This window comes from Phalacrocorax aristotelis, chromosome 2, assembly GCF_949628215.1.
Source record: "Phalacrocorax aristotelis chromosome 2, bGulAri2.1, whole genome shotgun sequence".
In the NCBI taxonomy this organism is placed as follows: Eukaryota; Metazoa; Chordata; class Aves; order Suliformes; family Phalacrocoracidae; genus Phalacrocorax; species Phalacrocorax aristotelis.
The window spans coordinates 47,131,274-47,159,127 of record NC_134277.1 but is presented as its reverse complement, the minus strand read 5'-3'; the positions used below and the strand labels follow the sequence as shown (position 1 = coordinate 47,159,127).

Below are 27,854 nucleotides of genomic sequence, written 5' to 3'. Positions count from 1 at the left end.
CCTTGAGTAAAAAAATATGATCTTGTCCCGTCTTGCCTCACATAAAAGTTTTCTCCAAGTTTGCTGCCAGACTTAAACCTGAGCATTGCATGATCATACAGTCCATAGTCTCTGAACAAGACACACTTGCCTGGTTTTAATACCTGTCACACAATACATATATGCTTTAACAAGGGAAATTGATTTAGCCATGTAGATATATATTTATTTATTTGTATACACATACATATATAACTAAGAGAAGGTATCCTAACACATTCAAAAGAGAAATTATATATATATATATATATATAAAATAAATAAAATTCATTCCCTGTGGAACCAAAACGTTGCATATAACCTGGATTGTCCGCTCTTAAAAATGCTTCCCCACAAACAGTAGACCACAACTAGTTTCAAGATACCTGTTTGGGCGCTGATCAGCTAAATAAGCTTTTTGCAACACTCTTCAAATACAGAGGAAAGAAGAAAATACACAGTTTAACAATAAAAATTAAGTTCTAACAGGGCATTTTCTTTGTTGGGTAGTATACAGTCTAGCACCTAATTTTGCTCCTGTCCCTGCATAGGACATCCCAAAATTCACACCATATCTCTGAGGGCGTTGTCCAAGTGCTTCTTGAATAGCATGAGGCTTGGTGCTCTGACTGACTCCCTGGGGAGCCTGTTCCAGTGCTCCACCACCCTCTAGGTGAAGAACCTTTTCCTAATGTCCAACCTAAACCTCCCCTGGCACATCTTCCTGCCATTCCCTCAGGCCCTGTCACTGGTCACCAGGGAGGACAGATCAGTCTCTAGATGAATGTTGATCTCTGAACACCCTGCTTCTAAATCACCACAGACCAAGTGTGTTTAATAATAACAATAACATCCTAACTGCAAGTCACTGTATCTTCCAGAAGTCAGTTTTGGTTCACTGTCATTCACACCTTACCAACACAGACATTTCTGCAATCCATAAACATTACTTGCAACATACAAACTAGGAGCCCCAGTCACAGGTTCAGAATATCTTTTTGTTATGTTGATGGCATGCATTAGGCCAAAATTCAAACTACTTCACAATATCAAGAGAGAAAAAAAAACTTTGTAAAACATATTTTAGTCCCTTATACCAGGTGAACTAACTAAATACATCCATGGAATATAGTGGTAAAGATCACCATTACAGGAGGGGTTATTTTCTCAGAAAAAAATTGTACTTTAAAGCTAAAAAGAAGGAATCTACTTTAAAGGCTGCAAAATCAGCTGGTTATACCTTGTAAATATTCTTCAAGACAAGATGCATTTTGTCAGGATGAATGGCAGAAAGCACAAATATAAGCGTGACAACATCCACAGAATCTGCTGGTATATTTTCTAGAAGATCATCTTTGGTAAGATCACACTGGAATACTTTACATCTTTCAGTACTGTATAAGGCATTTTTCTAGGGAATGAAAAGAATATACTTTCACTGAAAATTTGTTATTGCAAAAAAAGTAAAAAACTTGTGAAACTAATCAGTAGAATGACATGGTGGCAAAAGAACATTAACTTCCAGCAAGTGACTAATGCAACCAGAAATCCTTTGCTGCATACTACGATAGTGAAACTACAGCTACTAGAATAGTCTGTTCTCAGGAATTTGAGAAGGAATGTGCATTAAGACAGTTCAGAAAACATACCATTTCTGTTTTACCACTGCTTCTACTCTTTAAAAATACAGAAGTATTATTAAAAGAAATTCTGTACTACAAGGTGATCAAAGTACAGCTCTTGAGCTACAAGTAGGCTGTGAACAGTTTTGGTTCATGTCACATAACCTGCAGCTGGGCTGTTCTAGCCCACAGTTTCGCTGCATAAAAGGAAACCTGGTCTTGGCAAGAAAGAAGTTCAGCAAGAGCTCTGGAAGCAGATACCACAAAATCATCCAAAACCCGGGGTGTACACTCAGCCCAGCCTCATCTTGCAGTGCAGCTGTGGCACCCCAGGGAGCTGCCATCCTCTCCTGTTTGCCACATGTATTTCTTCCCATCTTTCCCATGAGACATGCAGTATGTGTCTCGTGGTTCTTAGTCACAAACATCCCACAAGAGAATGCTTTCAAATAACAGATATATGGAAATTCACCTGTGATGATAAACTTAATAAACCAGGAGACTTTTAAAGCCCAAAGCCTCCACTAACCTTGCTGGAAGACTTAACTTTTGACTGCACTACTACTTACCTATGAATACGTATAAACATACCTATTTCTAATCAGGCTACAAATTTCCTTAACAATAACTTTCATAGCCCTGTTTTCAAGATTCTCCTTGGGACTCCCTCTGCCCCACAAATATCAAGGGCAAGCTTCCATCCCAAACAAATTTTGCTTGTACTGCACAGTCAGCAGAGACACAGTAGTGCTCCCCAAAACCAGAGTCTTCACAAACCATTCAAGTAATATACACGTATTACCATAATGCTAGTTTGATGCTGAAAAACTAGGTCTTGAGCAATGATTCAGCTTCTTGCATAGGAGCTCCACTGAAACAGATCAGTCCCCATTTTTCAGCAAAAGCTATTCTACCCTTCTTACAAAAAGGGAGGCGAGAGAAGTCTGTCATTCCAGTCATTTGTCATTTCAGAAGCTTCTAAAGACACTCTAAAAGAAGTTCCAAATATCACACCAACCTTCACATACTCAACAGCTCTAGGAGAGAAATCACAGGCATATGCAAAAATATTCAGATCATCTTCTAAGAGTGGAAACAAGCAGTTCCCAACCCCACAGCCTGCTTCCAGAATGGTCAGTTTCTGATCTGCAAACTGGGGAGGAAGAAATCCAAGATAAAGCATTTTTGTTTTTCTCATTATATGAGCAGATACACTGTTCAATCAGTATTTTAAAAGCTATAATCAATTTTAATTACCATTGATTTAAAAACCAAAGTAGCCATCTATTGGATAATTTGGCACTACAAAACAGAAATCTTGACTTCTGCAATATTACAAATCTTTTTAGAATATATTAATGTTTCTTTAGCCATCTACCCCTTAAGTAATCAACAGATTGTTGTACCATTTCTGCCCTGTCTTTCGTTCAGCTATAATGAACAACAGATGCATCTGGCTATTCCCCTTAACGATGTTTTGCCATTAGCCTGTAATTCTGAATGTTCTTCTTCAAAGGAGTGTTCTGAAGGGCACCAACTTGCATCTGAAAACGTCACATCACAGAAAGACAAGTTGTCTAGGACACAAAATAAATATTCCAGATTTCATTCTTAGTATCCAGTATGGGTCAATTATAAACTGAAACTGAACTGATGCATCTGATTCTGAGGAGGTATCTTTTTTATATTAAAAGAAACTACACAGGGCACTTCAAACTTAACATGGGACAGCTCCTACACTAATGGCTTTGTTATAGGTATTATTAAATTATTTGGAAACAATCAATCCCATCTTTTACAGAGGAATTGTATGGATCTCACCTCCCGGCATGCTTTTAACTCTTGAAACTCTCTGGTTGTCCAATGCCTGTCTTTGAAGAAGTTGGTGCTGTTTCTTTTGTAAAATAGATCCCAGTTCTTCTGCGCCTCTTTCTCCAGTTTTAATTGTTTGAACTCAGATACCAAAACTTGATCTTTTGCTAGTCTCTCAGCTTCTTCTGGGCTAAGGATTCTTGCACTATGGCCTCTTTTTTGGAAAGTACCATCTTCGGTAGATGTTGTTATTATATTTAAGCAATCGGCTGATGAGTTTTCTTGGAACATCCTAGATTCTTTGACACAGCTGTGAATGCCAAAGAACCAAGGGTGATCTTTTTTCTTTATCGTATGTTTCCATCACTTAACTTGGGTAAAATAACCAAGGACCTAGAAGCAGAAGAAAAAAATGATAGAGAGTTATAGTATGCACTTACTAAGATTTTATGGTGATCTGTCCTACCTGATGGACTGCCAGTTTTCTCTTAATTTTAGAAATCCTCCACCCAAACTAACAACTGCATATGACATCACACTGATGTCAAAGTTAAAGACAATACTTAACAGAGTCTGCTAGTCTTCCCTCTGCATCCTAGGAAGCTACCTAAAAAGAGAAAGATGGTACAGCTCTAAGCTTATTTTAACTAAAACTGACTTTAAAAGGAAAGCAAGGGCTTTGTTTCTTGTTAACCCCCGTTAGGACACCTCAGAAAAATCATATCTGAAAAACAGGTGACATTTAAAAGCCCCATTAAAGTTGATGAGAGAAATTGTATTTATGTTAGCATTTTTCTTTCCTGCTCTCACCTCTGTGAGAAGACACCAGCGAAAACATCAGCATTTATAACACCACATCACTCAAACAAGAGCAAAACCAGTACTGTGGCCAAAATACCCACAGCCAGCCTGTGTCAGCATTCCTTCCACTGCCTCCTCCTGAAGATCTGGGCCAGTTTTAACAATCACAATTGGTTTTACTTTAAGAAGTTAACAGAAATAGAGAAATGAAGAGAGAGTTATGCATAGGCTGTGATGGGATCCAAATCTTTTCCCTGATGTTAAACCAGTTCTGATCTCTGCCTTGCCACAAACATCCAGATCCTGGAAGATGGCATGTGTGAATTAAATCCTGCATGGCTCAGCAACTCCCAGGGAAGCCCAGGCAGCCAAAACGTGCCACTTGTACGCCACCGCCCAGAACTGGGCGTCAGTGTCATTCCACCAAAATGGAAATGAGAAAAACCCAACAATGCCCACCCTAAATCAAAAAAAGGGTTGTATTTCATTTACATATTTTATGTTACGTGATACAAACACAAACATAAAATATAAATGTGTGCAAATGAAATATAGAACTGTCAAAATTTTGTCCCATTTCACGGGAGACAGATGACACACTCTTTTTCCTTCACAAACTGAAAAGGTTACAGAGAAGAGGCTCCCTTGAAAGAAAGTCTCCTCAAGAAGAGCATATCCTCAAAAAGCTCAATCAGCAAAATTTCTACTATGTGTCTGGCATACTACAAAAAGACCAACGTTTATATTTCTCCACCGGAAAAGCCAGAACAAAAGAAAGAAAAAAAGAAAAAAAAAAACCACCACATCCAAGCTAGCTCTTCCACTGGCCCGTCTGCGCTCAGAAAACTCTGTGGTAGGAAGGTAGCACGATGGCGAACACGGTTTTAACAGCCAACGTTTCGGGTAAAGAGCCTTTTAAAAGGTGTTGAATCCAGCCCTAAGACCGCAAACAGATAATACCTCTGTGCAAGCCCCCGGTCCCCCACAGGGAAACCGGCTTCCCGCCAAGAACTGCTCCCTCAGCGGGGCCCGGGCCGCCGCGCTCAGCACCCCGGCAGGGAAGGAAGGAAGGCAGGCCCTGCCCTCCCGAGGGCGGGGAGCGCCGGGCTCCCACCTCTCCGCAGAGGGACGCCCCGGACCCGCGGCCCCTCGGCGGGGACAGCAGCCCTTGCTCGGCCCAGTGCTCCCGCCTCGTCTCGCCGTGCCTCGTCCCGCCGCTGCCGCCGGCCCCGGAGCAGTTTCCCGGCTGCACTCGGCCCCCGGAAGGGCGCCGGGCGGCAGCGCACGGAGGAGAGGAAGGGACCGGCTGAGCCGGGAGGGGAGGGGACGGGACGGGATCGGGGCCATGAACGGCTCGGCGAACTCGCTGCTGGACAAGGAGGAGCACCCGCTGCAGCTGGGCGAGAGCTTCGAGCGGCGGCCGAAGGCCTCCTTCCACACCATCCGCTGTGAGCGCCACCCCCTCTCCCTCCCGGCGGGGTCCCGCCGCGGCCGCCTCTTCTTCCCTCCGGCTCCCCGCGTCCCGTCCCCCTGCCGCCTGCACCGGCGGCGTTTCTCCTTCAGCCGCACCCACCCCTCCTGCCGGCGAGCCTCTTTTCCTCCGACCACTTCCCGCCGGGTGGCCCCGCGGCGGGGGACACTACCTCCCCCGCGCCCCGCCATCCCGACCGAGGTTTCCTCCCGGGGTCCTGCCGCCGCTTCTTACTCGTGAAGCGCCGTCCCTCCCCTCTGGCCTGCCACGACGAACCCTTCCTGTCGCCCTGGCCGCCCCTGCTCCTCACCGCGTCCTTCGTGCCGCCGCCCCGGGGGCTTCGTCCCCACGCAGCGCCCGTCTCCCCCCGTCCCCGTCCCCTCTCAGCGCCCACCTTCCCTCCCACGAGTATTTTCCCCACAGAGATGTCCATCCCCATTGGGCAACGTGAGGGGAGGTGGATGCCGCTCTTGGGGAGGAGGTTTGAGGGACACAGGCCGGCGACTGCGAACGGCTTATGAAGTTTTTTCATGAAACGTGCGTGAATGCCTTAGGAGCGCAGAGTGATCCCCTCCGTTAGGGGGTGGCTTGACATTTTATTATATTTTATTTTATTTTTTTACTGCAGTTTGCAGGACAGGTCACCGCAGGCCCCGGCCTGGCCTGGCGGGAGCGCCAGGCGGCTGCTCGGCAGCCCAGGCGCCCGCAGTTTGATTTTTAACTGGTTATTTTTGCAATGAGGCAACCTGTATTCCAGCAGCTTCGTCCCTGGCTCTACCAGCTCCAGCTAGTTGTAATAAGTCACTTTCCAGGAAAGCGAGCAGAAATGGCTCAAACTCATAAAGTACTGCCTAATCAGTGTAAGATAAAATCTGAGGTAGGGTCTCAAGCAATAATGAAGTTTTTGAAGACTTGGAAGAATATGTGGGGGGTTTATAAAGACAGCAGATATCCAGCTGCTCCATTCTAGCATTGGGTGCACTTAATTTCATTTTGGAAGAGGAGCTCACTGTGTCCCTGTATTTGAATACTGTGGGCAAGAAATTGCTTTTTCATCCCTTAAATGAGTCCAGGATTTGAAATGAGAAGTAAATCACCAACAGTAAATGACAGTAATACTAAACTTTGGTTTCAGTAGCTTTGTATTAGGGTTGGGAATTTATACAGTTAACAGTAGGATCCGAGGCCCAGTTTCATGGCCCGTATTCCTACACTATGAGCAAGTAATTTCAGTGATACTAGCCACCCGAGTGCAACTTCAAAGAACAGCTTTCTAGATTGAGCTGTTACTCAAGCAGATGGTCAATGATTGAGGCAAAGCTATTTTGCTCAATAGTAAACTCTGTCTAGTGGGATAACACTTAAATTTTGTGTTTCATCCCTCTGGTTAAACATAATTCCACCACGTTGAAAAATACTATACGGTATGTTTGGTACATTTAACTGTTTATACACTGAACAGTTCTATCCAGCACTAACATACTAGTAAATTTCCATTTATAACCCAGAATTTTAAAATAGCCCAACTATCAAATGGATGAGGTTGTTGTCTGATAGTGTATGAATTAAACCCAAGCCATATCCAGATAGAAGTATATTGGATTTCTAGAATTAAAAATGCTTCAATAATAAATTTCTTAAGAGATTGCAAAGCCAAAGCTCTTCAGACTGCAACTAGAAGAATGGAGTTTTATTTCAAAAGAGCTTTCTGTGTGCTGTGTTTTCCATCTGTGACTTTCAAGCGAGATCTGTTTGTTTCCTGGTTATAAATTCTTTTCTAACTGTTGATCTGGAATGATTTATCTGGGATTCAAGCATTATATTGTTCCCGTAATCCTCTTCACACAAACTACAATAAGAGGATTTTGTAGGCTAAATTTGTTTCGGCCTTCTGAAAATACTTCATTCCTTTCCATAATGTTTATGAAATACTGTAATGAAAAACTGGATTATCCCTGGAAAACACATCTTAAAAATATTTAACATTTTGAAGGACTGTGGTTACATTTGGAGGGACATATGTGCACTCCATCTACAGCAAGATTAGCCAAGCACATACACCTGATAAGCTAACCAAATGAAAACAATTTGTTGGGTGTTTGTTTAAACTAACTGTGTTTTGCTGATACCTAAGAAATAAGTGTGTTAGTGATATTTCTTTTAATTTAGTGACTGCGCTGTGGAAACTCTTGATCCCTTTTTGGCAAAGACGCTAGTGCTTGTACAGCTGGTTTGTTTTATTTAGCTATATTTTTTTTAGCAAGCTTGCACATAAAGTAGGTGGGAAACAATAGCTAGAAATAGATTGCTCAGATGAAAATGAAGGGTATGATTTGGTCTGGCAGTTAAGGCATGAGGATTAAGTCAAGTGTGCCTCATTCTGCTTGTTGTCCTGTCAAAGTAAAACTCAATTAGACATTAATGTCCTTTTAATGAGAATTTATTACAAGATGGGGTTTGGGGGTTTTTTTCTGCAAATGTGCTTTTCATCATGGAATTATATTCTAAATTTGTTCGGAGATATTAATTTCTCAACTAATGCAGTAATTTAAAGCCTTCATTGTGAATATGATTGCACCTATCCAGAGATGCTAGAATTGAATGGAGGCTTATTTTAAAAACAAAGAAAACAAAACAATTTAAGAACTGTCTGATCTTATTTCACTTTGTCTAAATCCTCTGTCAAACTATTACAGGTTCTGATAGGGGTTTTTTCTGGTTTTTATGGCTCATCAGCATGACAGAATAGTGAAGGGAAAATACTTTTAAGTTAAAATGTTCTTACTTCAGATAAATATGCTAAGCAGAAGTGCCTTGTTAGGGAGACAAAGCATTCTATACAATGCAGCAAAAATACTTAAAACTAGAGTTCGTTTAAAGCCATGTCTTACCTTAGTCATACTTTCTATCCACAGTGGCTTTGGACTAGCACGGAGCCTGCTGAATTAAGATCAGCACCTCTTTTTTTTCCTTAGAAGTGAGATCTGAGGTCTCCTCTACACCTGTGGAGGTACTGTGGAGGCAAGATGGCTCTTAAATAGCCAGAAGTATCACTAAGGTTAAATGAGTTAATGTCACTAAATTAATCTTTGTCACAGAGAAAGTCCTCAGGTTTGGAATTGTCAGGAACCACACAGAGCCCTGGGTCTTGAAGGTGATACTCTTTTGAGATGCATGGTACAGTTTTACGCTTGCCTGCAAAATTAAGTGTCACTCAAAGCTGGGGGTTGGAGAAGTCTGCTTTTGGTCTTCAAACACAAGGTCTAGAACCTTATTTCCTTTTTAAATAGGAAGTTCAGAATCTGGTACCTTTATATGACTGGGGTGCTGAGCATAGGCACATTGTACTGGTGTATTATTCCACCCCTCCTGTAAACACTAGTGTGTTTTAGCATTCCCTATAATCACAGTAAATGTGCAGTCACTCTCTGCAGGGCAGGGTGACACTTCTGAAGACTCTAAGAAACGTAATCACAATTATTTTCCTCTTTAGATGATTTTAAGCCAGCATCAATTGATACATCTTGTGAGGGGGACCTCCAAGTGGGTAAAGGAGATGACGTAACAATCACTTTGCCACATATTCCAGTAAGTTTGTTATGTATGTGTCCTTGTTTACTCTCCAGCAAATTTGCAATGTAGTCACAGTCTAATGTAAACATTATTTTCACTTCCATCTTTGTTAATACAAGTGGGTTCAATATTTGAGCAGCCAGGCTTGTGGCGTGTTACCTTAGGAAAGGACTGTACAGTTGAATCTTTGTAAAAGGTTATATTTGTGTGGTTGCAGTCTGTTCTTTGCTTTTGATTCCTTCCTTCCTACTCTTCCTTGAATAACCAGAAGACTTTTACTGTTAGCTGAAGCTCTATACCTCATTTCCATCCATTTTTTAGTGCTTAGGCTTGGTGAAAAAAGGCAGGGTAATTTGGGCTTTAGTCAAGGTTTGATTTTCAGAAGCCACAGGTACGCCTCTAAGCATATTTTTCCTATTACTAAAACATGTAAAAATAGCACAGAGGGTTCCCTGCCTTTAGCTTTATCAGTGGAAGTGAGGGGGGCAGTTCTGGTGAGCAGCAATGAAGTGGTTTCCCATGCAGTTCCTCCTCAAATTATGCCATAAAGATCTACTGTGTGAGGATGATGGTCAAACAGCAATAAAACAAGTGACCAAACTGTTTATAGGTGCAGCTGTTTTGTAATTGAAGGTTCAGTGGTTTCCTTACAAAACAAAAGAAAGTGCTTACATACTGGGACTGGATTTGTTTGTTAGCTGAAGTTAATGCTATGTGTCAAGCCAATAAACCAGAATTCACAGACATTGATGGGTTTGGTGGTTGCAGGGGGGTTCAGTCAGTTTGGAAGTCGTGTATCAGATCCTTTTGGTGTTGTTTATTCTAGCATGTTGGTGTTCTTAATTGGTAGGTGATGGCACTGTGGTAATTCTCACTGAATGAGGCTTTGGCCTGCTTCCCCCACTCCTGTTTTTTTTTATATGGCTTTGGTCACCTTTACTGCTGCAGGAAGTTGCATACTAGTTTTTGTCTATAAAAATTATGAGCATGGTAGTGCTATTTGAGAGCAGGTAACAATATGATTAGTAGCAGTGGCATTCTTCTTGGATGGCGTGGCAGTAGCGTTGTTCATTCATATTTTTTGTTGAACAACATCACTTGTTGTCCCTTTCTGAACCTCTATACTGATGAGTTTAACTTCATTGTCTTCCCATGAGTATGAACAGTTTTAAGCTTATAGTATGCTTCAGAGGCTTGGACAGCTAGCTGCACTGAATGCAGCCACTGTGCATATGTAGTTCAAAGGCAGAGCTGGGAAACCCTGAGCATGCTGGAAAAGAGTGAGAAGTTTTGAGGTTGTTTCATCCTGACAAGATTCGCTGAATTTCTTGGATCCTGTTGCCCAACAACTGAGTAGGACTCAGATTCTAAGTTGTTTTTTGAAATTGCCTGGTCTCTGAGGACATCTGAGAATTTGTTCAGTGCAGATACTTTGGTGTCCCTGCTGTTTGGATAAAGTGAAGTACTACCTCTACGTGTGGATTTAGTGGCTTTAATATTTGATAAACAGTCTTGGGTTGGGGAAGTGAAGAATTTCTGTTTGTTAAAAAGCCCTCACGCATGAAAACAAATCGATTAAATGTCATCTGTTTCACCAAACCTGCTTCATCTATCCTGTAAACAGCAAAATCTGTAAGCCAGTGTTATTTAGGTATTAACATAAAACCTAAATATTTAATTTTAAATTGAAGGGTGGGATTGTTAATTTGCTTAAGCAGGGTTCCATTTCTGCTTATTGTTTTAGCCACAGTCACAGTCTTTGCTGAGTTAGGAGACTTCTGGACAGCAGAATGATAACCAAGAAACTTTGATCAATTTTCCTTAAATTTGCACATTTTAAGTTTCCTGACTTAGCTGTCAACAGTGAGCAGGATTTGACTTTCAGCTTGCTTTTTATTCTCTTAAATGTTGCTTTCCTCTCTTAAATATAGGAATGATAAAAACATAACATGCCTTTGAAGACTAGACTTTCTTGAGACATCTTTTCTGAATCATACCTGTATCTCTTACTGTATCTTTGTTGGGATTTCAGATTTTTCACCCTTGCTGTACCAAAGCCATTTTAAATTCAAATGTATTCTATTTATTAGCAATATGGAGACTAGGAATTACATTCTGAGAACTTAAAATATGATTGTTCATTTTTGCTACTCGGAATAAAGTGTAGAAGAGTGTGTTTTTTCTTTTTGTCCCTGATTTTGGTTGCTTTTGTACGGCATGTGCAAAGGTGCACAAGAGTAAACTTTTTTTTAAAAAAAATTATTTTATACAGTAGCTATGCGTTACAGAGAAGTCTGAGAAGGTTTCATAGCTGAGAACATATCTCTGTATATCCCCTTCGAGTAACATGTCCTTTTTTGACACGGCCAGGTATGTGTCCATTCTGCTGTGTGCAGATAGACCGTAGATTCTGCCTCGTGTAAACGCAAAACCAGGTGTATGAGCCAGCCTGTGCATGGATGCAGTACAGCTGAGCATAATTGCAGCAGTATCAGTTAGCCAGTGTGCACCACCACAGGAGTTTGTCTTTATTGCTTTTCAGTCTAAGCCATTAGACTTTTATGGCTCTATGCAGCATTGTGTGGACTTTCTGGAAGGCATCAAAATACCCCATTTGCTTTTGAGAAGACATCTCGCTATAATTGCATGGCATCTACATGCTAATCTGACTTTGAAGAAGGCAGCTGTTCTTACATAGTTTGCGACAGTTGCTTGTAATCCACTATGAAAATACTGCCTTTTTTATATATACACACATTAAATACAAAGCAGTTTACATTATTTTTCAATTGATCACGTATTTCTTTAGGCAACAGTTCTGCTACACAAATAATTAGAACTTTATTTCTTATCCAAACCCAAGATTTCCAGAGCAGAAATGTCAAGAAGATTTCTGAGACTTGTCAGGGGTAGCTATGCAAATTTAGTTATGTTACCATTTTGGGAATGAGAACTGTAAATAATGGCAACCATGGAGAGGATGTTTTGTCACTGCAGAGACACTTAAAATGATGAAAGGCATAATATTGCTATGAGGAAACGTCTGATCTACTGCATATAACTGTATTTTTCCCTTTTCATGAATGAACATTTTCTGTAGGAACTGAGTATTAACTGCTTAGCCTTTTGGTCAGAACAGTACATACGTTCATTTCTTGTAGTGTTTATAAACTTTTGGGTAAGGGAATATGACCAAACAAATGTGTGCTGTTTCTTTGATACAGGGCTCAACTCCACCAATGACTGTGTTTAAAGGAAATAAAAGGCCATATCAGAAGGACTGTGTGCTTATTATCAATCATGACACTGGGGAATATATGCTGGAAAAACTCAGTAGCAGCATTCAAGTCAAGAAAACAAGGTAAAGCTGGGGACAGGGCAGTTGATAGGATTAATTCTTGCTGAAGTTTGTTCCTCATACTGTCTTTTGAACCAGAACTCAGTTTTCTTTTATTTTGTAGTGATGTTTAATTACTAAGCCTTATGGGCTTTACATGGCGAATTATCTTGCCTAAAAATGCAGATAGGGTTGTGAATCCAAGTAAAGAATTTGTAAATTCTCTACTGCTGAAAGGACATAATTATAGTTTGCAATGAAACACCTCTAATGAGTTGAAGCTTTGGAAGCTGGCTGAGGGATGGAATGTGTTTCGGGAATCTCTAGTTAGCTGAAAAAGACCATGGAAGTATTAGGCTGTCAAGAGGATTGTTGGACTTTCTAGGTTTGTTCCCTGCAGCTTCCTGTGGGAGTCATGATGCTTTAATAATACACTCGTAGGGAACAAGAAACATTCATCCCTGTATTGGATCAGTGACATATAAAGTGGAACACAAGTCTAAAGCCTCTAGCAGCGGGGGGAACTGTAGAAATAATGGTTACGAGGTTTTTGCCTAGAAGAATTGCTGAGGCCAGAAATCCTCTCTGACCCAGAATTTTTACTTCACTGCACAAATGCTACAAAGTGTGCAGCTGGAATGTTTTTAGTAGTCTTGCTGCTCTGCAAGTATTTGAAGTTTCTGGATCATGTTCTTTCAGCCTCACTGGACCACAGGTTATCGAGATCTAGAGAGAAAGCAGTTATTCAAATGCCTCATGAAGAAGCAGGTCTTAAATAATTTTACAAGTTTTACATTAAAAAAAACTCAAACAAAAATGCAAAACCAACACTTCATTGCAGCGTAGAACTTTTAGCTGCTAAAACTGCTAGAAATGTGGTTTGCAGCTCATCAGCAGTTGGCTGGAAGTTTGCCAAGAACACCTTGAGTTCAAGGTAAATGGACTGTAACACTCTGCTGAATCACTGATGTGAAAACTCATCCATGTGGCATTCGTCTTGTCCAGTGGATATGAGCACGTCATAGATCAGATTTGAATTTCCTATTTAAGTTCTGCTGGACTTTGTCCAGATGAAGGTTAAGTCAGAAAGGAGCAAAAAGGGCAGGAGAGCTTGGGTTCAGTGAGGTGTTTGGAGCCACTCAGTTTTGGCTCTGGTGGGGTGAAAAATATTTCAACTTTTCTCAAGCAGAGGCAGGGAGTGAAAAACAGGGGATCCCTGTTTTGAGGAATAGTGCTTTGAAAAGTCATTCAGTTTTCTAGATCAGAAGTGTCCTTTTTTTTTTTGATGGATACTTTGATCTTTAACGGCCTGTTGACACTCTGTGAGCGCAGAGTTTTTAGTGTTAACATCCTGATGATGCTCAAGGAGTGGGGGGAGGTAATTGCACTTATTCTACATAAAACCTTTTATAGTTCCAAGAGCATAATTAATACTGGAAACAGTCTTGCCTTTACCTTTCACTTGATACAGTGAGTGTATTCCCAAATCCTCACTTCTATTGTAAATGACTGTGTAAGCCACGTTAATGCAGTATCTAACAGCTGCATTTCAGTAATGAATGAAGAGGTGGTTCTGTGCTTAATTTTTGAGGTTGCATCTACAATTCAATGAGACACGGAGATACCTGAGTTAGTGCTAAACGCGCTAGATACCAGAAGTGGTTTAGGTGAAGTCCCAGGAAGATGTGCATGGGCTAGTTTAACTTGTTTCTCAGTGGGATTAGCTCACAGGAACAAAGTGTCATACTGCTGAGCTGGGACTGTCCTAAAACCAAAACTGAGCACTAATATCACATAAGCTGCTTCTGTGCTACTTAAAGCCATACCCACAAGGGCTTTGGTGTATGCAATAAATACACTGCATGCTTTAACCTTATTATGGTGTACCATAGAGGGACCTGAATTATTATTTTGGTTTGGGGTTTTTTTTCTGCCAAGGATAGTGACTGTCCTACAGTCTCAGTCACATCGTTGATTCAGTAAAAGGAAGAAATACCAATTTGAATGGAACATCTGGGTATAGCGCTATTCTGGAGACTATTTCCCACTAAGGAAATGTCTTAAACTACTTCTAAGAGATAATAGCAAATGAATGAAAAAAAGGAATTAAATGCTTGCATGCTGTGTTTAGCAGTAAGAATGATTGCTCTAGTGGAGTTGACCTCTAAGAGAGTTCAGCTTGAGATGATTTAATTGCAAGTGAGAAAACTGTTTCTTTTGCTGTGATTGTTTTAAGCAGGATTTTGTTACAAGTGGATTTGTTTTATCAAGTAGTTACTTTAAATTATTATGATTGCTTATTCTTTCTAAAATTACAAATATTAATTGCTAAATTAAAGCCTTCATTGTTCTTCAAGTAGAGAATTTGGCACCACTGAACCACATCTGGATTTGAAAATACATTTTGTAAGGGTGTTGCAGTGTAGTTGTATATGCTCATTTGTTATTGAAAGCAAGTGTTGCATTCAGAAAGCTTTAATTCACTGTTTATAAAACAAAGTGGACATCTGTACAGAAGGAAGTCACAGGTGATGCATTAGTACAAGGATATTGAAAAAGCTGAACATAGTTGCACAGTACCACTGGATGTCTCTGGTTGTTTTTTCAGAGCAGAGGGTAGCAGTAAGATCCAAGCCCGAATAGAACAACAGTCTGCCCGAGCATCTCAGCCTCCATCACAGTTCAGAGCCCCAACCAAGCCAGCAATTGGACCTAAAACTTCTCCTTTGAAAGATAATCCTTCGCCTGAGCCTCAGCTGGATGACATTAAGAGAGGTAAAGAAGGGTTTGTAGTTTCTGGAGTTTTGGTTCGTTTTGTCTGTCTTCTTTATAATACAAACTATGACTGTGCAATTTATAAAAACATTAGAACGTTCAGGGATTAAAAGATAGTACTTGGCAGCTGGTTTGTCATCTTTATAACTTGTTTTGAGGCATCTTAGTGAATTATTTATTCTCCTCTGCCAGCATAGATATTTATACTGCAGTCTTCTCTGGCATGAGAGAACTTCCTCTTTCTGGATAGTTTTCTCTCTTCCAAACTATTTCTCTGATCTGAAAAGAGGGCAAAATAAGCATGAATTCAGAAACCTGTAGCTGAGTGCTAGACGAGTTGAATGGGTGTCTTAGGCAACGACAACAACAACAACAAAAGCTAATGGTCCAAGATCTAGTTATGCAATCAAGTAACTTGGACGAAAGTTATTCCTGCACTGAGTAAGGTTGGAGCCATTTGCCAGTGGGATGGAAGGGCTGGGTGGCTGTGTTCCCATCACAAGACCTGGAGCTTGTGCCGTGCCAGATAGTGCTAGTAGGGGAGGGAAGAGAGAGTGAACAACCCTGCAGCTTCCCCTTTACCACAGTCACTCCCCTGCAGCTTTGCTCACATCTGCCATGTCGTTGCTATACTTCTGTTGAAGTATTTTGAAAGGGTGACTGGCTCAACTCAGTCTTCTCCTCTAGCAACACTTTGTCTCACTGTTTTGCGGTGGGCAGGGTGCGCTTTCTTCGCCCATGTCCTTCCTTTCATGCTTGTGTGATATCTGGTTTTGCTGTGGATAACACAGTCAGAATGAGGAAGACTTTAAATTTGTATTTGGTTCTCTTGTGTTTCTTGTCTGGCACCAGATGCAATTATTTTATTTTAAAGTTGTTCTTTCTGTCTGGTATTTTTTTTTTTCTGGGTCTCTTTTTCCTTCCCTTTTTTTCTCTGTTCCATATAGCTATTTTTGCCTGTAGACTTAGCCTGTGCTAATTGTCCAGACTATGTTAATTACTTAGCAAGGTCTTTTTTCAGTTCATGGTAATCACTAGGTGACATTTTTACTGCTAAGCTCTCTGTGTGTTTGCATACGTGCTGACTGGTCTCACTCTTCCGCAGCAGTAGTATTTTCAATACCTGGACGCTGGTCAGCAGACACAATCAACGTCTGAGAGTCTGTTAGCTACAGTTCCCTTAGCTGCATTGCCATTTTTATTTTCTGTGTAATAGGTAAGGAGAAAGAAAACAGGTGATATATCAATTTAAAAATTGAATCAGTTGTAAATTTTAAGTGTCTTTTCTTGTAGTGTGTTTTAAGTTACTTAACCATTGGGGCATTCTTTTCTATATATACAGCAATTTGTAAAGGTCCCACTACAGTAAAATAATTACATTTGTCTGGCGTGACATTAATTCTACAAAGACCATTTTCTAGTGGTCTAAAATATAAGTCACATTGTTTAGAACTGTCCTAGTAATTTTTTTGCACCTGATCATCTTTTACTGGAAAGTACCTCCAAGTAAATAACCTGTAGAGTTTCCAAAATCAAGTAAAAGAACACCTGACTTGTGCTAAAAATAGGACTTTACGTTGGTGTTTTGTAGGGAGAGTCACTCACGGCCCAAAAAAAGTGTGCAAATACGTGGGCAGGTGGTTTTTTTGCTTACAGTATAACTTTTTTCCAGCACTGATTATCTAGAGTGTCAGCATTACTAAACCATTTACATTATAAGAACCTACCTGGGAAAGGTAGAATTAAAATGGCACCATTCTACAACAAAAATAATGAATAAAACTTAACTGTAAAAGCTATGAGGTAGTCTTCAGTCCTGTTATCTTCCCTTAATGTGTCTTTTTATTAAAAAAGACTTGTAAGTTCTGGAGAGACTGTGGTCCTTCCATTCAAGCAGCAGCTTTCCTTTTGGGTGAAGTACCTCCTTTGTACAAAAGAAAGATAAACATAAAGCTGAAATTCTGTGTTTCTTTCTTTAACGAACATAGCATGGAATTTACAATCCCCAGAGGAGGTGGTTGAAAGGGTCTCTGGCATTATGACACTCTCTTGCTCCTGGTATGCCCTACTTAAGGGTGTGGTAAGGCACACAGCCTTTGTGATCTTTAACAGTAGTTATAAGGTAACCTCAGTGCAGGTTTCTGCTTCCCACCCTCAGCTGTGCATTCCCATAGCTCCCCTTAGAGATGAGCTGGGAAATGAACTTTCAGGTAGGTCTGTCCCATTACACAGCTGTTCTAACAACAGTGCCTGAGGGCAGAGTCAGAGCATGTGGGAGTTGAACCAGTCCTTTCCTTCATGCAGAGAGGCCTTTGGGAGGCTGTGTCTAGGGTCCTGCACCAGAGGAATCTTTTTCCCCTGAAAGCTTTTATATTGTCCTCCTGCCTGAAGGGAGCAAAAGAGAGGGTAAGAGCTTCTTTTGAATACTTGGTTACATCTGATAACATTTCATTAAGCGGTGAGCATTTGCACAGATATACCACAATACGGCCATTTATGTGCATGAAATAATCAGCATTTATCAGACATATTTGACCACAACAAAAATGTTTTCAATAACACTGACATAATTACAGCATGCCGTACTTGAAAAAAAACCACAGGAACATATTTCTGGTTTGGAGGCTGTAAACTCAGTGCTTAAAAATCTGAGCAGAACTTGTTTACCTAAAGTGCCATTTTAGTGTGTAAGGATTATGCTATGGCACTGTGCTTGTCTCTCAAGAAGACCTCAATCCAATGTTTTGCACTTCAGTGTAAAATACTGCCTCTTCTAGCTGCCATCTGCGCGTGCTCAAAATGCTGGTATCAAGCTGATTTCTCTCCACCTTGCATACCATTACTAACAGTAAGCATTCTGCTATAGGCATATAGCCTTATCCTTGCTAAAGCTGAATGACTTTATTTCCAGAAGTCCTTGGTATTCTTGCAGCCCAAGGTTAGGGCTTTAGCTTAAAATTCTGCACAGCCTCTTGGAATTGAGAGGAGTAAATACCCTTAGACATGATTTTGGAAAGAAATTAGGGTATTTGATACTGAATATATACAGAAGACAGCCCTGTTGAGAAAGACTGTTCTGTTTGTATAATGATTTCTGACCTTGATTTTTTTTAATCTAAAATCTGCATTGACTGCCAGTGTAAAACAGTAAGCAGTTTTGTTTTCTTGAAAGAAAGCCTACAGTTGTAACATGAAATGTACAAAAGTTAAGGTTCCCCTAGCAATGTCAGCCTATTCAGATGATGTAGACTCAATTACGGCAAGTGTTCAAAACTGTACTCTGTGGAAAGCTTTTTTTAAAAGTAACTGCTGCATGTCCTAACTCTTGTCATCTTTTAAACCTTAAAGGTGCATCAACATGAGGTGTTTGATCTTATGGCACAAAAAGATCTGGGAAAGGTCTGACTCTTTCATTGTTCAGCTTGGTATAAATGTACACATACACACAACTCTCTTAATTGGAGGCAACGTAAGGAAATGTTTAACTGAGGCTTCAGTACTTAAAACTGCACTAAACATAATGGACAGATAGGAAAATGCAAAACTGGACGATTTTAAAGCAGATGTGTTTTTCCTACAAGGCTTTGGTGTCATCATTGGCTTAGCCACCATCTTTGACAGTGTGACACAAGAGGGTTTTGAATAGACTTCCTAGTGGTCCTGCTGGAGTTGTGCCTGACAGACTTTTAGCGATGCAGCAGCCACCATAACAGTAGTGAAAACTTACTCTTTTCTCAGCTGCGCAGATGAGATGTTTAGAATTCTGGGCTCAAGGGATTAAGAGACAAGAGAGACCTAAGGGGAAGCTGACAAGCTGTGAGGCAAAAGTTGACTAAAGGATAGGCTCAGACCAAGTTTCCATCAGTGACCACTGTCACTGATAACACCCTTAACTTCCCAGTCCTTGAAGCTTGTGATATTGGCACTGTTTTGCTTTTCCTGCCTGTACTCAGCGTAGTGGGCCTTACCACTTCTTCCAAGGCATTCTCCCTTACCCTCCTCATAATCAAGCCTGTTTTATGGGCTCTTAGTTTTCTGCTTCCCCAGCAGAAAGCCCTCACTTTTCAATCTGACAGTAATCTCTAATTCTGTTTAAAATTAGCCAGGCTGATCTTCCTTTCCCATTTGTCAGGCTGCATCACTTCCTTCCTTCAGTTATCTCCTCGCCTACTATATCGAGTTAAAATTTCTTATTTAGATTTTTTTTTCCCCTAGTTCTCTGGAGTGCATTTCTTGTTGCGTCTTCTCCCTTTCAGTGCCAATGCCTCTTAGATTGCTTCACCTTCTTCACACTGTTTTATATGCTGCTTTCTGGGCTGCTGTGTTCTTTTCAGCCCGTGTGCCACTAGTCCTCCATTTTAGCCAGACACTCTCTAGTTCTGTAAGCATACATGTATAATTCTGGGACACTTGTCCTTTTATTAGACTCATTTATTCTTTTTGCAATATGGACTGTGGTCTGTAGGTGATGGTGCTACCTACAATCCAGGATATTCTAACAATGTATTATTTTCATCACTGTAGCTTACCACTAACAACTCCATTACTAGAAGTATGTGGCAATTTTACATCATTAAGCTAGGGAGAAAAATAAATCTGGCCATTTTAAAGGGGAAGTACCCTTATTCCTGTTTACCTTTCCTTTAGCTTTTCCCTTATGAATTTCTTAGCCTTGAACACAGGAAACATTTACAATTTCAAATCCTCAACATGGGTAGGCTCAGAACAGTGACTTACAAGCGCTTATTTGTCCATGTATCATTCTCCAGGTGTGAGTGGATTTTTAAAGCCTGCAAGACTGTGTTGGGAGGGAATAAGGGGGAAGATATTACAGTATAAACTAATATCTTCTGTTGCCCTGATCGTATATTCTTCCTCCCTCTTCCAATGGTCTCTTATGCTGTGTCTTCAAGATGAAAGAGTAAGTTTTACCTAGCATACTAATAAAGTACAGAGAACACAGGTGGTCTAGTCAGGGATCTGGATTTAGGAAGTAAGTTGGAGGAATACCACCACTGTCCTTAAATACCCAGCTGGAGTTAGTCTTATGGTTGTTCCCTTTCAATATGCCTTTCTTGCCTCTGATTCAATATAACTAGCATTTGAAATTGAGCTCTGAACTTTGAAATTGAAAAATAGCAGTTTTTAAAACAGCAAAAGAAAACTGATTTCTCAAACCAATACATGCTGAGCTAGAAGAACTCTCTCCAGCAAACAATGTGGAGGCTGAAAACATAGCTGTTACTCTGTAGTGTTAAGCAGCCTAAGGAAAATGGGTCTTATTAAAAAAGGGAAGAGTTCCAGTTTCTCAGACTTACTCCTGCAGAGGCTGAAGATAAGAAGCATTAAAATTGTGCCATTTCTACGTAAAGACTAATTTTACATGATCTGGCTATGCCATACACAGGAAGGATGTCCCCAGCTGAGGAGCTGGTATTCATCTCACTCTGACACACATCTGACCTAAGATGAATTACTCCTGCTATCAGTTCTCCATTTGTCAGGTAGAGACGATAATACCTCATCTTTCCTGTCTTTCATTATTGTCCCTTTCGCCTGTGACTTCTCCAGGGCTGAACTGAGAAGACTTGAGTTCTCACCCTGTGGGTATAGAGCTGCTAGCGCAGCAAAAGCCTAAATTTTGAGGGTTTCACACCCTATGCTTAACATATGCGTGAATATTGTTCTCATGGGAGCCTGCCTAGGTGAACCAAGTCATTAGATACTCAACTTTGTGGGTGGATATGAAAGAATTGTCCTTTAATAGTGTTTAGGCCACTTATGACAAATTTAACAATATGGTGTGATTTGGGGTGACTTACCTTAATAGCTGGTTAGTAACCAATTGTTCAGCCAACACTAGCTGTTGCTGATGTGGCTGTTGTGGTGCTGTCATAGTATTCCAGTGTTTCTTTGCACTGGAAACCCTGAAGTGGGGTGTGTCTGACTTGAATAACTTCCCAGTTTCAGAGTAGTCTCTGTATTTTCCTGGCTACTTGTAAGCTCTGTTGCAGGTTAAGGTATGATTACCACTCCTCAACGTGTGAATATTTTCATCTATTCTCATCTGCCCCACTGCAAAGTTCCCTGATGTCATCCATCTGCTTCTGAAGTTTGTTTAAAATGAGATGTGTGACTTTGCACTGAAGCAGTTTCATACACTATCTGAAGTCAAGGCAGTTTCTGTTGTGATCGTGCGGCAATGTCCCCCTGCCCTCTTTTTGTGTTTTCCAGAAGCCTAAATGTCACTGACATCTAGCAATTTAGATTCTTCCACATTAAGATGCTTTTTTAAAAGTGGGCTGGCTGTTGGCCTGTAAAACTCAATCATGAAACGTACTTATTTTGTATGTAGAGCATATAACCTGTCAAAAATAATGAAGCAGGAAGTGCTTTCAGGAGTGTAAAGTACATAAGTAATAATAGTGGAAGTGAAGGTTTTATGATACTAACTGATGCTGTTGCTTCTTTAAATTTAGCTACAACAACAAAGTAAAAATTTTTCAGAATTTTTTGGTTTTCCTTCCTGTCTCTCTCTTTCATGTGAGATATTTTGATGTGATAAATTATACTTGACAAAACTATTGCATTTTCACATTCTTTTCCAAAATTCCATGGGGCCCTGTTTATGATTTCAACCAGAGGAATGTCCTTTTATTTCAGAGCTGAGAGCAGAGGTTGAAATTATTGAGCAGATGAGCAGCAGCAGTGGAAGCAGCTCATCGGATTCAGAAAGCTCATCTGGGAGTGAAGATGAAAGCTCCAGCAGTGAGGGGGAAGAGCCGGCACATGTTTCCCCTTCCCAGCCACCGCACCAGCAGTATAACAACAGGAATGCTGTTGCTAACGGCACCAGCAGGCCACAAGGAAGCAATCAGCTCATGAACACTCTCCGTAAGTAAAGGCTTGTGTCTTATCGCTGTGGGAAGCTGCTTGAGACCACTCATTTTCTTAGCACATTGGGCTAACTCCATGAAGTGCAGTTCGCCAAATAGTAATCCCAGGGAGTTGCACTGGCTGAAATATGCAGGCAGGTTTTTTGAACGTAGGGACGAGACCTGCCTGAAAGTGTGGAGGTTGCTTCAGTTTGGTCTAGAGCCTGTGGGCATCAGTGCAATGGCCCCCACTGGCTGTGCTAAGCTTTGATTCAAGCCTCCAGGTGGAATGATGGGTAGAAAAGCATCAGTGTGGGAGGATTTGGTGCACCAGAGGATGGGAATTGTTTTAATGTGAAAACACAGATTAGACATTAATAGTGGGGTTGTCACGTGTCAGTTAAAGGTCTGTAAAAAATTGTGAGTGGCACAAGGCTGTCCTGTGGTCATAAATGCACAGTCTCTGTGGTCTTCATTATTAGCTGTATTGCTTTGTCAGAGTATTTATACTATGTTGGTCTCAGCTGCATTTTCACAAATATCACATTCTGAAGAAAAATTTCAAGTGTATTGTATTTGGTTAAAATATTACAGCTATGGCATTTGCAAACATTGAATCAGTACAAACTCACTCCGCCTTTTAAAAAGTGTAAAAAATGTTTTTAAAACATAGTTTTGTCACATAAGACTCTCTCTGGGTAGATGGTGTACATCTGTGTTGCTTTTTCCTTATGCTAGATCAGGTATATTGTAGCTCAGTGGAGTTAAAATATTGCATTTACAAGAAACTAGAACTTGGTTATTATAAATTGTTCTTAATTCCTCCTGAGGCATGTTTGCATACATCTCTTGGCACCCACACATGGGGAACCGGTGGAGTTTAAATACAGATAAGTATAGGGCTTCCAGCTTTGAGAAGACAAGTATATTATACAGACAACACTGAAAAGTTGTCCTGCCGGAAAACTGGAGAGGCCTGTCAGTCTTTCTGTCAGTAATACATGTCTAAGTGAAATCCAAAGTTCAAAGTCAGTAGGACTCTTTCCATTTCTCTGTTTCTGGTTGTGAGCTGCCTCTTCCCTACTTCTCCTGGGCCGTGACAACAATACTGCATAGGTCATTGAATGTCAAGAAGCCTCTGACTCCAAGAGAATTTGGGAACTTCTAGGGTAGCTCCTTTTTTTCAGGCAACGATTTTTGCCTTTTGATTTAAAATCCTTTTGCCAAGGATTAATATATCCTTGAGCATTCAAGTCACTGGTGACCATCTACATGGGGAGAATTACCCCTAACCCAGGTTCCTGTTTCATAAAAGGGGAGAGGAGATGAAGAAAGCCAGGGCATAGCCGTTGCATAGCTACTCTGCAGCTGTTCGACAGGGCCACGGGAGAATGCTTGAAGAGCTAGGTTGAGTTACCAGAATATAAGCATGATTCTTTCCCCCTTTTGTCCCCTCCACCTCACCAAATCACAAGTGCTCTGCAAAACAGGGTCTGAGACTCTAGGTTTCATCCATATCCTGGCCTCCTTTTGTCTGATCTCTCTTTGCACTTCGGAGGGGAGCTTTCACCATCACAGCATGTGTCAGCTTAGTTCAGCCGATAGCCTTGAGTGATAGCCTTGACTTGCAATGGCTTTAACGTTCCTTTTGGTTTAGTGACACGCCTTGCCTTGGCTACCGGAATGGCCTTAAAACAAACAAACAAACAAAAATCTATTTTTAAAAGGGCTGAGAAAGCCAGGGAGTTCCCTAACGCCTGGAGCCATATACGGGAGCTTGGCTGGGTGGAAGCTGTGGAATGCCTTCTGCAGCTGCTAGTGTGTGAGTGCTGTCCTCCCACCAGGGAGCAACTTTGGTGGCTGTGGAGCCAAGGACGCTTGGTTTGGCCTGGATCCGACTATATATTAGCCCCATGCAGCTCTTAATGTTCTTGGGCATGGGGAGCTGTTCCATGAAATGACAGCTTGATGTTTGCATTCATTTCTTGTGTTATTCTTATTTAAATCTTCCAGTGTAAATGTGACTGTTCTTTGGTTTGATTGCCATGAAATGTGAATTAATGCCTACCCACTTGTTGTGTTTTGTTGGTTTTTGTTTTCCGTAGGAAATGACTTGCAGTTGAGTGAGTCTGGGAGCGACAGTGATGACTAGAGGCTGAGCTTTTGCTGTTTCTATTACATATACATGAAGAACTAATTTACCTTGAAGTGATCCTGTTGCTTACGAAGAGGAGCTAGCACAGTGATAGTTCCATGTGTGGAATTTTAATAGAGGAAACACATAGCCCTACAAAATAGCAGATGTTGAGGGCTGTTTTACTTTGTGAAATAAGTGTATATTTTGTGTATATTCTTATTCTTTTAAAGCTTTAAATAGATATGTACAGTGGGTAAGCCAATATGTTCCTATGTTCCTGTCCATCATCTGTAAGTTTAACGTGTAACTTTATGATGTCATCTGAAAATTTCTTTTTTGTAGAAGATATTCAGCCTATCATGACTTTGCAGGGGGGACTTTTGTAAATAGGGTGAGCATGAGCCAACAATGAGTGTTTAAAAAAAAAAACAAAAACCACAAACAAAAACACACAAAAGCAAAAACAAACCATACAGGAGCTAGTGTGTGCACTGAAGTGTGACTGTCATAAATTAAGTTTCAATGGGAAATTGATTTCTTTGGTTTGGGACTTTTCTAATGTCTTTTTATTGGTATTTATGGTTGATTTAATGGACTTACTTTTAAACAGTTGGAAAAAAGAAATCATAAAACCATGTTCGTCACAAACCTTGCTGCACCAGTGCCTTATAAGCAGGTTTTTTAAACAGACCTTCAGTTCCTGCCACCTTTCTTATAGGAAGCAATACTGAAACCTCTTCAGGTTGCTTTTGCAAAGAGAGCTGTGTTTCACATGCAGCCAACTGTACTCTGAGGGTAGTTACTCTAGCAAGATAAAGGGTAGGCGTCAGTCACCTGAGCACATTCAAATAGGAACCAGATCAGCATTTTCTTGTGCAACTGCAGTGTCTCATTTAACTCAGACATTCAGACCTAGTCTTCAGAAATATTTAGGAGCCTGATTACTAGTGTAATTGCAATGTCACAAATACAAGATATTGGACTTGTTGATATTGGAAAACCAGAGCCCTGTTTGCAGTTTCCTAGAGAAAGCGGAAAGAAGAGATGACTAAACAATTGGGAAACAGCAGAAGTCTCTCTCCCACCACAGTTGTCCAGGTAGACTTTAGGCCATACTGTTTGTTGGATGGGATCTCTGTGCTTGACAGGATTATACAGAACGTTAAATATTTGCCTAGGGTGAAATTCACCCCTGTTTAAGGGGGTTTAAAGGGTGCTTATTTGGATTATCATTAACTCTTTTTTGTTTGCATGGAAAATGAGTGCCACAGGCAACCTCTTACAGCTTGGACACCAGGCTGACTTTTTAAAAAGGAAATTTAACTGGCATAGGACACGTGGCACTGTAGTCTGGTGTAATCCAGGGGAATAGGAAGCTGAATTGGATGGCTCTCCAGTCTTAAGTGTCTGCTTTGCACTGCTTTTGTCTGTCAGTTCATTTGTGTTGTAACTCCTGTTTGTTTACTGAGCTCTTTCCTTTTTTTTAAGGTGTTGAAGAGCAAGGGGACATTTGAAGGGATATTTTATTAAATGGTTTATTTTTTTGCATTAGATACATATTTAGGCATATTTTTGCATTATTGTACATACATTTAAAAATACTTGGTTTTTTAAAAGTGTTTTATGATGTGGGTGCATATTTTAACAGACAATTATGAAATATACTTGATGTAAAGCCACAATTGCTCTCCTTTTTTTCTCTCTTTTTTTTTTTTTTTTTTTTTAGCCTGTTCCTCCTCCAGCAGTAAAAGTGCTCTGTTCTAACAAGCTTGTACCAATTTGGGATTTTACACTGTGGTGCAGGAGATCTGCATGGTAGTTGGCAGTCTAATTAATGCTAATACTGCTCCTGACTTCTCCCCAGCTTAAGATTTGAATAAGCAGGGAGATATTTTTCTGATGTCGTTTCGCCATTACTGGGGCTTATTCCTGAGTTCTGTTGACATTATTTGCGCTTAAATGGAAAAGCAGCAGTGCAGCATTTTCGTTGCTTACCGTTCACTGCTGCTGATGCATTCTAAAATCCAGGACATGTCATAGGAAGTTTACTAATTATGTGTAAATAAAATATATGAAACTTAAGAGGGTAAGATAACACCAGGCTATATTGATTTGAATCGCGAATTTAATTATGGCTTAGATCAGCAAGTGGGAAAGCTTCATTCAGATAATCAATTTCTGCCTTGTTTTGTATTTGTACGCTAGGTCACGTTTCCCTACTATCCCTCCCTCAAAGATTTCTTCCCCTCTCTGTTCATAATGAAATCAACATTTTTTCACACAATTACGTACAGCTTTTAAACCACGTTTGGCCACCCTTATGTGCCACCTAAAGATGTGTCGTATCGAGGGTGGCCAACCTGTTGTTCGTGAGCTGTTTGGCTGCACATCCCACGCCCAGACTACAGCACCTGGCTGCCCACGGGGCTGGTGAGTAACACCATGGCCCGCAGCCCACTCGTGGGTGTAAGCAGGACAGTCCCTATGTGCCTGTGACCAGCCCGTCCCCTCCCTGCCACTGTGTCCTGAGCTGCTCCCAGCACCTCCTGCCACAGCAGCTCACTGGGATCTCCGCCTTTCCCACAGCTCTCACAGGTATGTGGCACATGGTTCGTGAGGGTGAACCATGTGGAGACTTCAGTAGGCGATTTGTAAGATCAGAAAGGGTGGCTGCCACTTGTTTTCCTTTTTCTAAATATGTGTGAGTGTGTTTTAAAGCCGTTGCCGACCTGACATTTTGATTGGGGCTCTTAAAAATTTTATGTTTCATATATTAAAAAATAGTAAAAGCTGTCTATCTGTTCCTATTAGATGGTTGCTCATTTGTTCATGATTTGTGGCAAGTTTTATTCAGATGGAAATTGGAATTCAAATTACTTGCAGAAAAGCAGTTATTTAGAATTCTTTTAATTAGTTGGCAATATCTTTAACATCCTGGAGAAATAAGTTGACTAAAATATGTTTTGATTAAACCTAGTAATGAAACAAAGTATTCCTGATTATTCTTGGTAGGTTCTAATCCTGCAGGATTTTAGCACTAGCGGGCCTTACCACCTTACGCTACTTTTTCCACACAAAGTAGGAACATCTTTTCTGTGCCAGTTAGTTTAAATGTGAATTAACAGTGTGCATGGAATGCAATCATCTGAATGAACTGAAACTAAGTTTCACGGGAGAGCTGCCTGTTGGCTGTGGAGAGGTTAGCAGTTCAAGACAGCTTTGGTTTCTGATGGTTTCTTCTGTCCAGGGACTTCATCCATTTCAGTGGTTTGACTTTGCTTCAGCAGCAAACATGGCCCGCTTATGACTTCTCCCATAATTAGAATTGCTCTAGAAGTAATAGTCAATAATGATTTAAATTGATTCAATTAAATTGTCATAATTCCAACTATAGTTACTAATTTTTTTAAATAAAAAGGTTTTGTTTCAAAAA

The 27,854-nt window shown here is 40.6% G+C and overlaps 2 protein-coding genes across 9 annotated transcripts in view; one reads left to right on the top strand and one right to left on the bottom strand.

The window, feature by feature from the left end:
• Positions 1-6,130, bottom strand: part of METTL6 (methyltransferase 6, tRNA N3-cytidine) — an 11,924-nt gene extending 5,794 nt beyond the window's left edge. Inside the window, exons 1-5 of one of the 8 annotated variants that reach the window (XM_075083363.1) lie at positions 6,035-6,130; positions 3,462-3,845; positions 2,659-2,793; positions 1,259-1,429; positions 2-143 (exon numbers count right to left, since the gene is read on the bottom strand). In XM_075083363.1, coding sequence (XP_074939464.1) covers positions 2-143; positions 1,259-1,429; positions 2,659-2,793; positions 3,462-3,743 — 730 coding nt within the window. In that variant the 5' untranslated portion in view covers positions 3,744-3,845; positions 6,035-6,130. Of the gene's footprint in view, position 1; positions 144-1,258; positions 1,430-2,658; positions 2,794-3,461; positions 3,846-5,213; positions 5,338-5,367; positions 5,490-5,826; positions 5,978-6,034 lie in introns of those variants that run through there. The other 7 variants (XM_075083364.1, XM_075083360.1, XM_075083361.1 and 4 more) reach the window with 7 other exon arrangements.
• EAF1 (ELL associated factor 1) lies at positions 5,373-27,854 on the top strand. Its single transcript, XM_075083365.1, has 6 exons — positions 5,373-5,701; positions 9,218-9,312; positions 12,522-12,658; positions 15,243-15,409; positions 22,073-22,303; positions 24,390-27,854. The coding sequence occupies exons 1-6, from the start codon at positions 5,599-5,601 to the stop codon at positions 24,434-24,436; spliced, it is 780 nt and encodes a 259-aa protein (XP_074939466.1). The 5' UTR covers positions 5,373-5,598; the 3' UTR covers positions 24,437-27,854.